The sequence below is a fragment of the Corythoichthys intestinalis genome, chromosome 16, assembly GCF_030265065.1.
Source record: "Corythoichthys intestinalis isolate RoL2023-P3 chromosome 16, ASM3026506v1, whole genome shotgun sequence".
Taxonomy (NCBI): domain Eukaryota; kingdom Metazoa; phylum Chordata; class Actinopteri; order Syngnathiformes; family Syngnathidae; genus Corythoichthys; species Corythoichthys intestinalis.
The window spans coordinates 49,419,964-49,435,702 of NC_080410.1; the positions used below are offsets into that span (position 1 = coordinate 49,419,964).

General features: G+C 39.1%; 2 protein-coding genes across 2 annotated transcripts in view; both read right to left on the bottom strand.

The window, feature by feature from the left end:
• Positions 1-147: 147 nt before the first annotated feature.
• On the bottom strand, positions 148-3,050 carry LOC130904592 (myeloid-associated differentiation marker-like protein 2). The gene has a single exon (XM_057817468.1). The coding sequence runs from the start codon at positions 2,931-2,933 to the stop codon at positions 2,022-2,024; it is 912 nt and encodes a 303-aa protein (XP_057673451.1). The 5' UTR covers positions 2,934-3,050; the 3' UTR covers positions 148-2,021.
• A 7,454-nt stretch (positions 3,051-10,504) lies between these two features.
• Positions 10,505-15,739, bottom strand: part of notum1a (notum, palmitoleoyl-protein carboxylesterase a) — a 38,146-nt gene continuing 32,911 nt past the window's right edge. The window contains exons 10-11 of the mRNA XM_057817964.1: positions 11,303-11,350; positions 10,505-11,234 (exon numbers count right to left, since the gene is read on the bottom strand). Coding sequence (XP_057673947.1) covers positions 10,931-11,234; positions 11,303-11,350 — 352 coding nt within the window. The 3' untranslated portion in view covers positions 10,505-10,930. The remainder of the gene's footprint in view (positions 11,235-11,302; positions 11,351-15,739) is intronic.

Consider the following 15,739-nt stretch of genomic DNA (forward strand, 5'->3'; position numbering starts at 1 on the left):
ATTACCGTAATTTTCGGACTATAAGCCGTCACTTTTCCCCCTCACTTTAAATCCTGCGGTTTATAGTCCAATGAGGCTTATTTGTTGATTTATTTGGGTTAATAGGTAACACTTTATTTGACAGCGGCAACATAAGACCGTCATAAATGTGGCATGACACCATCATGGGCATTACTGAATGCTTATGACAGATGTCATTAGGTGTCATCCGGCAAATTATGTCACTAACTTTGTTTATGTCTAGCTCGGGTCTTTTACATCCATTCAAAAGTGAGCTATTTTGCCGGATAACACTAAGTGACATCTGTCATAAGCATTCATGATTGCTCATGACAGTGTCATGTCGTAATTATGATTGTCTAATAACAGTCTTATGGCGCCACTGTCAAATAAAGTATTACCAAATACCATAAGTAGCAATTAATGAAACAACTGGAATAGTAACTGAAGAAATAATTAGCACATAACAGGAATTTTGATTGTTATTTACATCTGTAGTGCTGCAACGCATGCTAGGAGGCATGTTGGATGACAACAGTGTTGGCAGCAGAGGTTGACTGTCTACCCCAAGGGCGCAGTGATGGCCAAATGAAGCTTCTTGAAGCAATCAAGCTTTGAACCAATTGGCTGCATGGTGGTTCATTTGGTCTTATGACAGTCGTATGATGCCACTGTCAAATAAAGTGTTACCAGTTAATATCTTTTGGTGCAAATATCCCATAATACAGTGAGGACAGCTGCTGCTTATAGTCCAGTGCGGTTTATCTATGAACAAATGTCGTTTTTGTGTCAAATTTGGTGGGTGGCGGCTTATAGTCAGATGTGCCTTATAGTGCGAAAATTATGGTAAATATATTGAGATTTATGTGTTTAACCGTTGCATACAAACTGTAATACATACATCCATTTTCTCAGGGAAAAAAACCCCACATTGTTTTAGTACTGATATGTTGAGTGAGTTACACACACTTATTTTCGACATAGTGATTGATTTTTACATTGTGGGAGACAAAAAAAAATCACTGTGTGCTAGCTCTTACATACTGATGTCCAACACTGAACATACACACCAGGGTGATTGTGGCAATACCCAGAGAGGCAGCGTAGGGAATAATGAAATACATGAAGGAACACAAAAACAAACTAAAAGATGTAAAATGTAGAGTTGTCCGATAATTACTTTTCAACTGATAATGATTAACTGAGAGGCTGTACGAGCATGAAGCAGAAAAACATAAATATATTTCTTAAAATTAAAAAACGATTTTTTAAAAGTCATCTGGTGAAAATTCTAGTTTTAATATCGCAATTTATCGCAAATCCCCATAAAGTCGCAATGTCAGTTTTTTCCAATATTGTTCAGCCCTATGTAGCGCTGCGTATATTTCCTGGAAGAGTAAACCCCAACTAGGGGGCACGTGCTTAACAGTGGCCAAAACAGGTATCAGGAGTCATGAAAGTGAAACTGATCTCGCGCCTCTGTGACTTGGGGTACCACACGGTTCACTTTCGTGGTTTCATTTTACGCATTTTTTATATACTCCAGTTCGCTCGGCATTAAGTTGGAAGGGGCCAGCTCTGCTAATGGCTGAGCGGAGACTTAGCACACTAGACGAGCTCTGTACTAACGGCCATCTCCGTGCAATATGCGACTGGAGGACCGCCAACCAGCACTGAATTGAAGCATATTATTGCGACGTACATTTGAAGGTCCATGAAAGATTTGTGAATGCACCATTAGCTCATCACAGCTCGTTCATGTTAATCGAGCGGTTCCACATTTAAAATTACGAGTTGGTGGAGAGCTAGATGCACACATCAAAACAGGCAGAGATGTCTTGCGAGACATAGGTCCCAGACCACTGCCTTACACCATTGGATAATCACTCTGGAAAATCTTTCAGAGACATCTGTGTATAGGTCTTCTACACTTTGAAGCCCCTTGGAATTCTGTCTGAAGTTCATTAGGTTCACGTCCTGCTTAATCCTGCTGTTGAAAGAATCCCTCAAACAAAAGACATTCAGACAGCGGCATTGGTGACAAAGCGAATCCTCTGCGAGTAGACCAGGTCCACAAAATAAAGAATCAGATTGACGTTGGTAAAGACGGCCACCACCATCTTGCTGTCCCAAGGGCATTCTCCCCGTGGGCAAGGATCCGGGCGAGTGCTCGAGCTATACTTCTTGTCAAAACTGAAGATGGGCCACACCAGCGCCGTGCTAAGGTAGAGGATGACAGCCATGAAGGTGTAGATGACCACGAATCGATCGAAGGGGAACCGCAAGGACGCCGTCCTCCCGGATATAGTCAGTAAGATGATCAGCACGGTGATGGAGAAGCACAGGCTGTACACCACCACGCAGTACTCGGTGGCTATGAAGTTGTTATACTCGCTGTAATTCTCCAGCGCTCCGAAAATAATGCAGGTCACGAAACCCTGGACCACCTTGAGTAACCCGGACAGGGTGGCCATGTAACCCACCACTGCGCCGGGTTTGGCGCGAGTGATGAAGACTTCGGCAGCGTAGGGGAAGATGCAAACGCTGGAGATGACGGTCACGGCGATGCGGTAGGCCTGCTCCTCGCAGCCCTCGTCGGGGCAGTCTAGTTCCAGGAAGTAGACGGGGTACACCACGGAGGCGGTGATGTACATGAGCGTCGCCAGCATGGCGAAAGCCACTGTCAAGTTGTCCCATGAGATGGGCATGCAGATGTGTAGCCTGGTAATGTCAAGGCTGAACACCACGAGTGTGACGGCGAAGCAGAAACACCACACAAACATGCAAAAGTACCCGTAGTCGGCGGCGTAGCCCGCATTGTGGGACACTAGGGCGATGAGGGCGGACCCGAAGAGCAGCTGGCACATTCGGGCTGCGCCTAAAGGTGACAGTACGGCTTCTTTGTTGAGGTAGTGCCCACCGTGAGCATCCATCTTGAAGAACTCCTGTCTTGAAATCTCAAGTTCTTGTTTTTATAGGTGGTCCTTAATTACAAGGATCTACTCTGTAGTGGACAACCCTTTCCAGTACGTTTTAGAAGATCACAATAAAGTTTTAAACCAGTAAGAGTAATAATATAGTCTGTTACCCAACTGAAAACTCTTTAGTATATTCCAAGGTCGGTCCTTAGGTTAAATCAGCGGATCTGCCATCCAACAATAGCCCTCTTAGGCTAACAGGTGCATTGCTTTGTGGTCCTGTCAGTCAAGATCTTCAATGTCGCCCTTCATCGGAAAAACTGTCCAAATTGTTTCGTCCTTTGTGCTTTTCGTCCGTCCGGGTGTCGAGGTGGATTGCTGTGGATGGCTGTTGAAATGAAAGTTCCTACCATGCCCGGGGTTACAAGCTAAAGTGCTAAAAATAGGGGCTCCATATTCCACAGCGGTGTGGGAGGCTACATGTGGCGGGCAGCAGGGGAGTCGTCTTTCTTGAGAGGCTGAGTCAAATCTCCTGCCATAAGAAAGTGCTGTTTATACCGCGTGTAATGACAGGGCGGACGGCTGAGACGCCCATTAGAGACAGCAATTACACACGATCCAAGGGGAAAATTATACAGAAGCAGGAACTTGGAAGTGAACATGAATTAGTAGTTACTGAAAATACGTATCGGACTTAAAGAGCATAGGACAGGAGAAAAAAAGTCTTAAATAGCATTATTATGTGATTTAGAATCATATTTTGAGACGATTCGACTATATACAACAATTTAGCAAAGCGGAGATGACGAGAAATTAGTCTTTTAATCTGCCGGTTAGCCACGCCTACCGTTGTAGGGCTCTAGCGTCCCCAACAGGTGGATGACAGCGGGAGAATGGCGTCATCGGTTTTACTATTCAGCCCATTGAGGGGGAATTATGCAGAACGAGGAAAACGCGACGAAGAGAGACACAAAATGTCATTGTTTCAGTCGCTCTACTCCAATATTTTTACAGGATGTTCTTTTTATCCAAGTATTTTTCTCCAATAGCTAAATAAATGGCTTGGGAAGGACCAGTCAGCCCGTTGAAAACGCGACGAAGAAAGCCGCAAAATGTCATTGTTCCAGTCTCTCTACTCCAATATTTTTACAGGATATTCTTTTTATTCAAGTATTTCCCCAATTGCTAAATAAACGGCATGGTCATTACAAATAACAGTCTTGTGCTTAATGGAATATGAAATAATGAAAATGCACCTATTCAGGACGACATGGCAAAATGACTCCATAATGGTCAAAACTGTCGACTTCACCTTTACTGTCGCACCTCCCGAACGATATTTTATGACACCTAAATCGGGCTTATGTCGTTTTCCTTCCCCGGCTTGGGAGAATGTAAACAAGCCAAGAGGCGTGACAGCTAGCCGACATGCTAACCCGAACCGAGTGATGTTTCAAAGTCTTTGAAGCGGAAAATCACACATAACTAGGCCGGATGTTTTGACATGACGACTGGGTTGTCGATTGTCTTTGCCGGAGAGCAATTTACAGATCGTGCCGTTTGGCTGGCGTGATGCGAAAAATAAACGCATTAATCCGCAAAATCAACTGAATCCTTAGTCCTCGCACACAACAGTGTACTGCTGTATAGTGAAGAGGACTCCTTCTCTCGTAAACGTCACAGCGCCGTCCTCCTCAATGCAAGACCAAAGCCGGAAGTCACTCATTTTCATGGCGCGGGATTAAAAAAACTAAATAAATATAGAGATCGCTTCCACACACATCCAAGCGGTCCTTATCATTCAGGAGCATAAAATACCGCGTGTATTATGAAATAAACATGCTTTTTCGTGTCACAGGCACTTTAAGATACATGAATGCTAAGATGTTGGATGATGTCTATTTTGGATACTGAATTATCTTCGCTTCACCCTCCTTTTGACTCACCTCTCCTCGGTTATCAGGCCAACCACATGGTGTCCATGAGTAAATATAATTAGCCAAAGACAGAGGTGGGTAGTAACGCTAGGGTTGCCAACTCCCTGAAAAAGAAATGAGGAACACCTCATTGGTAGAGCCGGCCGGCCAGTTAATCGTCATCCTTTAGGTATTTTTTTGTATTTGTAATACAAAATATACTACAATTAAATCTTTCCTGCTGAAGTTAAAATTGTGCAATTTAACGCTTGACATCCTGAGCCTGTGTGTGTGTGTGTGTGTGGGGGGGGGGGGGGGGCAGTTAAAAAAAAAAAAAAAGCATTGTATTTAAAAAAATTGCAGGTAGTTTTTTTTTTTTTTTTTTAATGCGTTCAAAGTCTGCTCAGCAATGGCATTTTCACAAATGATCACTCCAAATAAAATGAATTTAACCTATTATTAATGACATTATAATACTAACGTATTGGCCCGAATATAAGACAATGTTTTTTGCATTGAAATAAGACTGAAAAAGACGGTCTAGACATTATACGCATTCACGACGCTAGATGGCGCCAGATATCATTGAAGCGATGTTCTTTCATGACTCATGACAGATCTCAGGTACTGTCAAGTTTAACCAGTTTGCATTATTTTATTGCAATGTTTTTTCTTATTCAGATTTGTTTCAATACTACAGTTAAAGCTAGACTTCACTTTGATTGTTGATGCAGTTATTGCAATTTTGTTGTTTTATCACAATAGTTTGGTTTATTTACATTTCAAAAACCAGAAGCCAATCATTTACGAATGTGATTGCACTTTAGTTTACATTAGGGCTGTCAAACGATTAAAATTTTTAATCGAGTTAATTACAGCTTAAAAATTAATTAATCGTATTTAATCACAATTAATCGCAATTCAAACCATCTATAAAATATGCCATATTTTTCTGTAAATTATATATATATATTCTGTAAAATAAATTGTTGGAATGGAAAGATAAGACACAAGATGGATATATACATTCAACATACGGTACATAAGGACTGTATTTGTTTATTATAACAATAAATCAACAAGATGGCATTAACATAATTAACATTCTGTTCAAGCGATCCATGGATAGAAAGACTTGTAGTTCTTTAAAGATAAATGTTAGTACAAGTTATAGAAATTTTATATTAAAACCCCTCTTAAAGTTTTCGTTTTAATAAAATTTGTAAAATTTTCAATCAAAAAATAAACTGGTATCTCGCCATTGTTGATGTCAATAATTACTTACACAATGCTCATGGGTGCTGAAGCCTATAAAATCAGTCGCACCCAAGCGCCAGCAGAGGGCGGCAAAACTCCATAAAACACAATTAACAAGCAGGTCACTGTACTGTCATTTAAATCTGTCTGAGCGGGACATGTGCGTTGATTGCGTCAAATATTTTAACGTGATTAATTTAAAAAATTAATTACCGCCCGTTAACGCGATAATTTTGACAGCCCTAGTTTACATATTTAAATGCTCAGATATTAAGATTTGAATGAGGTAAAATAACATGCTTTTTCTCTCAAATATATTGTTATAATCATTTGTTTCAGATGTACTGTAATGATTTTCTGTATAAAAATTAATTTGGTGTTCAAAAAGTCTTTTTTCAAACTTGAGTCTTGAAAAAGAGGCGGTCGTCTTATAATCAGGGCCGTCTTATATTCGGGCCAATACGGTATAATGAATTTGACATATGATTATAACACTATTAGTAAAAATGGAGAACGCAGAGAGGAACAAGATAACAAATGATCATTTTGAACTGTCTTTTTACTCCCTCTTCATTCGAACCTCTGACATCCTACACTCTTAGTATGTTGTCTTCCATTAGCTACAGTACCTCACCTCAACCAATGAGATGAGTGGGATTTCGTATTGTTATTGTTCCGTCAGCTCATTGGTCAAAATGCAGGATAGGCTGGGGAATGCATTTCCCTGCATATTCTTGTAAAGCTCTATATTTATTGGTTCTACATATATAAATAAATATTTTCGAGTTTGATGATAACAAGGGATAAAGCCCCTTTAAAGGTCAATAAGGGACGCGTACTTTTGTTTCTGAATATCACACGATTCCGTTTTCAAGGGACAGTTGGCAACCATAAGTAACGCGTTACATTTACTCCATTACATTTACTTGAGTAAGTTTTTGAGAAAATTGGTATTTCTACACTCTTTATTGTGTAAAAACTTTTGAGAAAAATTGGTATTTCTACACCCAGTATGTTTAACTTATTTGTTGCCATTGACAGAGATAGATGTCCAGTCCATAGCTAGCAGCAAAGTTTATTAAAACTGGTCATTTTTTGGGGTGGCTAATGTTACTAATTCACTTTGGCTAACTTGCTTGTAAAACCCCGACCAAACATTAGCATTAGCTTCAGCTGTGTTAGCCCTAAAGGAAAAACAAACAAACAAAAAGACCATAAAATTACCAGGGCAAAATATATATTTTAAAAATTTATTCATTAATCATATTTAAATTTATTATTATATGTTTATTTTACGGCACCCCTAGAGGGGCATCGACATAAATAAAATAAATTTAAGCAATCTGGTGCGCACCGGAAACTGTGGTGCACACCAGATTGTTTCTCGTGCGCACCAGATTGTGTCTTGTGCGCACCAGAAACAATCTGGTACACTTTAGCATTATTTAGTATTTAAGCTAGCAGACTTTTGACATGCAAGTTAGCCAATTGCTGTCAAGATTAGCATTACATAGTATTTAAACTAGTAGACTTTTGCTATGGAAGTTAGCCAATTGCTGCAAACATGAGCATTATATAGCATTTAAGCTAGCGTACTCTTGCTATGCAAGTTAGCTAATTGCTATTAACATGAGCATTATATAGCATTTAGGCTAGTGGACTATTGCGATGCAAGTTAGTCAATTGTTGTAAACATTAGCATTATATAGCATTTAAGCTAATGGTCTATTGCTATGCAAGTTAGCCAATTGTTTTACTCGTTAGCATTATATAGCATTTAAGCTAGCGGACTATTGCTATGCAAGGTAGCTAATTTCTATAAACATTAGCATGATATATATAATAAACTAGCGGACTATTGCTATGCAAGATAGCCAATTGTTATAAACATTTGCATTTTATAGCATTTAAGCTAGTTTAAATGCTATATAATGCTAATTTTTTACCAGATAGTGCCTGGTGCACACTATTTATTTAAATTTATTTGTCCCTTTAGGGGCTTCGTATTATTTAAAGAATTAAATAGTTAATTGTATATGTAGATACGTATATATATTTTAATAACCCATGTCAAAATACACTAATACGACACTTTTATGTCAAATTGAGGGTCGCAAAATATTGTCCGGCGGGCCTCAATTGGCCACCGAGCCACACGTTTGGGACACCGGCTCTAAAAAAATTATATGCAAAGATTATTTTAAAGAAAAATAACGAGAACAATTCGTTTTTTTGAATGAATGTAATGTGTCTTATCTTTCAGGTCTAATACAAAGACATGCAAACACAAAGAGGAGGGAAAAAACAGTCATGTATTTACAATTTTACAAAGAATCACTTCTCTGCGAGAAAAAAAATAGCACTTATAAATATGATTTACATAACAAAATAAATATGTAAATAACCAATAACGATGGATTTTCTCCCGTGACAATATGTTTCAGAATAAAATTACAATGAGTAGGTTTGAGAAAAGATGTCCACCCGTTCATACGGCATTGCTATTATATTAAAAGGTGATCTCTTCGCAAATATAAGCACAGAGTTAACATGGTGAACACGCCTATACAAATACTCTAAAAATATACAATACACAATATTCGTCTCCCTTTGGATGGTCATTGTATTGATTGGCCAAACTACTTGTAGTGAGGAGCCCAGAATGTTGGTTACGGGTCACTTCCTGTAAATTTTGGATCATTTCCAGGTTACTTTCTGTTGATTTTGGTGTCACATGCTGTTCATATTTGGGGCATTTCCAGGTTACTTCTTGTTGATTTTGGGTCTTGGGCCTGTTGGTTTCGGCACATTTTTTGGATCACTTCCTTGACTTACTGTATATTTTGGATTATTTAATGTTTATTGGTAACTTCTTATTGATTTTGGGGCTTTTAGAGGTGACCTCCTGTTGGGGCGAATGAACCAACATAACTGCGGACAGAAAGTGAGCCAAGTGCGTAACCTCGATCACACAAATCTACGGTTTGACAGCGTCAACGTCAAAATAAAAGCATGTGATTTTGCATCCACAATACGACGGATCTCCTCCGCGGTTGTCAGGCCGAACCCTATGTTGAAGTATATTCTCAGTTCGGGAACACTTTAAAAGCAACCAAGTTTGTTGCTAACCAAAACAGGCAGTCCGGATTTTTTCAGTAGGGCCGAGAACCAAAAATGGTATTTGCTATGTGGCAAAAGCCTGCCATGTGATATTTTTTGTCATGTCGCAAAATGGATTTTGCCATGTGGCATTTTTTGCCATGTGGCGTGGCAAAAAAATGCCACATGGCAAAAAAATGCCTCATGGAAACATCCATTTTGACACATGGCAAAAGAATGCCACATGGCAAAAAAAATGCCATATCGCAAAATCAATTTTGCCACATGGCAAAAAATGCGACATTGCAAAAAAATGATACACGGCAAAAAAATGCCACATGCCAACATCCATTTTTGCCACATGGCAATATAAAAATACCACATGGCAATAAAAAATGCCAAATGGAAAAAAAAAAAAAAAAAAAAAGATATACATGGCAAAAAAAAAAAAAAGAAAATGCCACATGGCAACATCCATTTTGCCACATGGCAAAAAAAAAGCCACATGGCAAAAACAAATGCCACATGGAAAAAAATGCCACATGGCAACATCCATTTTGCCTCATGGCAAAAAATGCCACATTGCAAAAAAAATGATACATGGCAAAAAAAAAACAAAAAACAAAAAAAAACAAAAAAAAAAAGCCACATGGCATGATCCATTTTGTCACATGGCAAAAATGCCATATGGCAAAACACATTTTGCCACATAGCAAAAAATGCCACATAGCAAAAAAAAAAAAAAGATATACATGGTAAAAAAAAAAAGAAAATGCCACATGGCAACATCCATTTTGCCACATGGCAAAAAAAAAGCCACATGGCAAAAACAAATGCCACATGGAAAAAAAATGCCACATGGCAACATCCATTTTGCCACATGGCAAAAACTGCCACATAGCAAAAAAATGATACATGGCAAAAAAAAAAAAAAAAAAAAAAATGCCACATGGCATGATCCATTTTTCCACATGGCAATATAAAAATGTCACATGGCAATAAAAAAATGCCACATGGAAAAAAAAAAAAAAAAAGGTATACATGGCAAAAAAAGAAAAAAGAAAATGCCACATGGCAACATCCATTTTGCCACATGGCAAAAAAAAGCCACATGGCAAAAACAAATGCCACATGGAAAAAAAAATGCCACATGGCAAAAAATGCCACATAGCAAAAAAATGCTACATGGCAAAAAAAAAAAAAAAAAAAGCCACATGGCATGATCCATTTTTCCACATGGCAAAAAAAATGCCACATGGCAAAAAAATGCCACATGGCAAAATCCATTTTGCCACATGGCAAAAAATGCCACATGGAAAAAAATGCCACACGGCAAAAAAATGCCACATAGCAAAATCCATTTTGCCACATGGCAAAAAAATGCCAAATGGCAAAATCAATTATGCCTCATGGAAAATACCACTACTGGTTCTCGCTGTCTCTCGATTTTTTAGCGCACCTTCTAAATGAATTGGCAATTTCAAAGATGATCCCATGGTAAGTATTGGACTGCAAGTGGCTCTGAAGCGGTGCCGCAATTTATCTACTTGATTTACCGCTTGGGTGATCCGCCTTGAACATATAAATTTGGAAATACGATAAGTCGAGGTACGAGAGTAAGCGGGAAGACGAGCGGTCGGAGGTATCGGGTACGGAAGGTGGCCAGAGAAAGCGGCCGCGAGCCTACTCGGGCGTTAGCTTGAAGATACTGTTGAGTGTGTTTGAAAGCTGTTGAAATGCTTAACTGCCGCTGCTAAGCATGCCCAGTAGCTTGCCGGGGTCCATGCCCTGCTGCTGCGCCATCTTCTGCACGTCGAAGCCCATGTGCATGAGGAACTGGATGACGTTCATCTCCTGGCCCGTGAACTGGTCTCGGATGGTGGGGCAGGTGGGGTTGCAGTGCGGCCACGGGCAGCTGTCCATCAAATGCACCGGGCAGCCTTTGGGCGGGGCTTTGTTGTTCCTGTTGTCTTGCAGGCTACGGTCCCAGCAGTGCAGCGCCCGCGGCAACGAGGTGCCTTTCACCTGCACGTCCGTCCAGTAGCTGCACCAGAGGGCGCCGGTTAGCAAACTCGTAACACAGCGACACTTTTTAAAAAACTTTCAACTCACTTTCTTGTGATGACTTCGTGAGAGAGGCACGCAGGGGCAAACATAGCCCTAAAATGGAAAACATTTTAGAGAAAATTTGAAAGGAGCATCTGACGCGTGCATGTTATTCTATTTAACTCATTTATTTTGATTCCCTTGCTAACTGTTTAGTGTATTATCCCTTTAATTTTATAGTGTGTTTTCTTGTAACTCATTTCTGAGTTTGACAACATATTTTTCTTTCACGTGTGTGAAAAAAAACATAACCTGAATGATCATGCTAGTCACAAACAAGCTCTAAAACAGTCTTCTCAACTTCTAAAATACATTGAAAAACAGATAATCGAGGGACTGGAAAAAGCTTCATTTTGTACTTTACATTCTTTTTTGATTTACTACGGAAAAAAACTTGACTAAATAATGAAAAACTAGCCATACATTTCATGTCTTTTTCTGACAATAAGTCACACCAGGCAAAAAATGCGCAATGAAAAGGAAAAAAACATCAACATATCACTGGAGTATAAGTTGCAGTTTTGGAAGTGTAAGTCTTGGGCGGGCAATTTATTTGATAAAATCCAACGCTAAGAACAAACATGCCATTTTGAAAGGCAATTCAAAATAAAAATAGAGAATGACACGCTGAATAAATGTACGGTATGCTAACGTTACATAATGCATGAACAACGAAATGAGAACGTATGTTAACGTAGCATAGCTATTAAGAGTTATTCAGATAACTATTGCATAAAGAACATGCTAACACATCTATCAAATAAGCTTGAGAACAATAAACCGATACGACCGGATATCTGGTTTTACAGGTGAGAGATACAGCTGTATCGATAGTAAAGTTATCATTCGACAGTAATTAGCCATTAAATATTCAATGAACCGATAGTAGAGATAGAATTCGGCTATCGCGAGCGCAAGAATCGGCTTCTAATGCCTAGTTCAATGCATTGCTTAACCCTTTAACACCGAACGTGTCGGCAGCGACGCGTTTACCCATGTCGTCTTTGAAGCTTCGTCACGCTGTAATTACGTCACCCACGTGCCGCTCATTGGTCTCATTTGAAAGTACGGAAGTTGATGTCCACACCAGTTTTTATTTGAAGTCAATCGACCAAGAAAAACGGGAGATACTGTCATTTGAGTTTTATAGTTTTATTGCACTCATAAATATGCATTAAAACGCTGCATGGACCATGTATCTATCTCCATATTTCCATCATTTCTTGTCCTTTTTCAAAACCAAAAGAAGCACAAAAGACTACATATCCCAAGAGTCGTTGTAATGTCAAGAAGGACGAACCGAATGTGGACATTTGTTGAAAAAAAAAATTAAATGCATTTCCGAGCGAGGCGCCAACTAAGGAAAAGGAGGCATGTTGAAGCATACAACGGCCAGTTTGAGCGAGCGACTTTGAAATGCGCAGAATGAATCAAAAACTAAATTTAGCGCAAGCTAATGCATTATTTCATTAACTCAAGGAAGAAGATGAGCCGTATTTGCCGTTGTTTTCCTGGGATGAGTCGGCGTTTCTACGCGTAGAAGTGACAGGCTGACAGCAGCGCGCAAACGGGACGGAGTAGGCTGTGTGACGTTGTGTGTGACGCAGCTCCGTGACCTGTTCATGCAGAAGCTTTATTGAGCTCGCAAAAAAAAAAAAAAAAAAAAAACTTTATTGGGTCGTATGCCAGAAAAATTTGAATTGAACTGAACTACTTGTCAATATTTTTTTAAATACTTTTTTTCAATGTTATATACATTTTTCTTCAAGAAAATTTTATAAAGATGAGTGTTCGAGAAGCTTGGTTGCATGTACGTAAATACTTTAGATAAGGTGATGGGTATAATACCTAACTTCACAAAGAGATATCCTCCAAACCCTTTTTGTGTTAGATGATATATATATATATATATATATATATTTTTTTCTCACTATTTTGCACTGTATATAACTCGTTTTGACCATAGTATGTGTAAAGGCCAAAAGCGCCTATGACCATACTTGCTGTTTGTGTTGAATTGTCAGACATAAAACTATTCAATCTTATTTTTTTCTATTGAATGTTTATCCTAACAAGTAGAATAAATATTATCAAGCTTCAAAATGTTTGGTCGAGCATGTTTGGTTGTCAATGGGACATCAACATTACAAATTTTGAAAAAATATTTTGGTTTTTTTTTGTTTTTTTTGGGTCCAAAATGTGGATTATAATTGGTCAGTGAAGAAAACAACAGTTTGGACATGAAGTTCAAGGTGTCCATAAAAAAGGGACCCAACTTGGCCATTGTGAACAATTTTTTCTTTGAAATATAAAGGCAACATCAAATGCATGCAAATTCGGCCAAAATAGGCTTAGGTGTTAAAGGGTTAATGGGATGATAATTTAGCTTTTACTTCACATGCTGCGCTTGTGTCATTCACCACACAGCGCACTTAGATTGAGATTCTGCAGAACCGCTACTAGTCACCGTCATTACCCGATCGTCAAGGGCGTGTGTGTCATAACAACGCGAGAGCTAACAAAACCACTGTAACGCACGCTGCGTAGCGTTTTCTTCACAGCCCAAAACGAAAACGAAAATAGTAGTGGCAACGAAGCAACATGCTAAAAACAATGGACAGTTTGAGCACCGACACCAGCGACGTGCAGCGATTGATTTTCAACGCACCCAGGAAAACAAAAGTCGGACTTTGAAGTGAGGAAGGCAGCCAGATCTGTTTGCATGGGACAGAGGTAGTGTGAAGTGTGGATCAGTACAGAGATCGTGAGTTTTTAAACCTGAAAAATAACCCACTACAATGGTGGAAAGGGCAGCACGACCCTCTGGAGATTTTTTTTTTCCACGAAACGTAATCTACTTAAACATTGACATGTGGATTAGTTGATCTTCCTCAAGAAAAAATCTGCCCTTCAAAAAAGATATGGACAGTGATGAGGAATAAAAAAAATGTGGAAGCACAGGCATAAGTGACAGACTCTGCTGTGTATAAGGTTAAAGTAATGATTATTGACCAGCCTGTCTAAAATGCCATGTTTTTATTCCCCCAATTATACCAGTGGTAAAGCATAATTTATTATTTATTTATGATAACATTGCAGGTTTATTTCTTTTTTTCTAGAGCTGCTGCATATAATTAATATTTTTTGTTTGTAAGATGTTTACGTTGAAAGTTTGCACTTAAATTACTTACCTCTTGTGTTCGAAACACCAGGAAATACAGTAATTGAATTACTGCACTTTATTGTTGTCTGTCACTGGAGTTTTATTTTATCATCAATCCCATCCAACAAAATGACGGTCATATAGTCAGCCTTATTTTTTTTTTCCATAAAAAAATAAAACGTAACATTGGTATGAAATTTTGTTGTTTAATTTTGCTATTAGAAATGTGGTCTTTTTTATATGTTTAAAATACTGTATGAACACAAACAACAAATGTTTACGATCGTATCGTTTTCACTTTGTATCGAACCGTATCGTTCTTAAACTGTATCGAATCGTATCGAATCGTCGGCCTTAAAAATGTATCGTGTTTGAATCGAATCGTAACCTGTGTATCTAGATACATATCGAATTGGCTTCATACCAGAGATTCCCCAACCCTACTATCAAACAGTCATCGTGTTGAGTGTGTGTTTTATTTGTTAATTAAAGTGCGTACGACAGGATAAAAAAGGTCTTAAATAGCATTATTATGTGAATTAGAATCATATTTTGAGACGATTCGACTATACGTATACAACAATTTGGCAAAGCGCAGATAATGAGAAATCAGTCTTTTAATCTGCTGTTTAGCCACGCCTACCGTTATAGGGCTCTAGCATCCCCAGCAGGAGGATGATGTCGGCAGGGTAATGTTGAATTATTCAGAACGAGGAAAAGATATTTTATATTTTTCCAGGATATTCCTAAATGGAATATGAAATATTCAAAATGCATTTATTCAGTAGGACATGGCAAAATGACTCCATAATGGTCAAAACTGTCGACTTCACCTTTACTGTCGCACCTTCCAAACGACATTTTATCCCACTGTAGTTAGTCAGGCTTTTGTCATTTCTCTCTCCGGGTTTCGGAGAATGTAAACAAACCAAAAGGCGTGACAGCTAGCCGACATGCTAACCCAAACCGGGTGACGTTTCAAAGTCTTATTTTCGCTTTTCGAAGCGAAAAATCACACAAAACTAGCCTGGATCATGTTACACGGCGGCGGGGTTGTCAATTTTCTTCGCCGATCGGCAACCCGCCCGGTGGCGAGCAAGTTACAGCTCGTTATCCTACAACAGACAGGAGAGCTCGCTGGGGAAGCAGCTGGAGAGTACCGCCGGACAAACTGGCCGACGTCGGAGGAGCAAGTAGCTGCCACATGGTCAACACGAATATGGTGTAAAATAATGCTTAACTACACGGCGGAGATGTAAACAGTGACCTGCATACAGTTG

Coding starts and splice junctions, on each gene's coding strand:
- LOC130904592 (XM_057817468.1), bottom strand. CDS start 2,933: ATGGATGCTCACGGTGGGCACTACCTCAACAAAGAAGCCGTACTGTCA.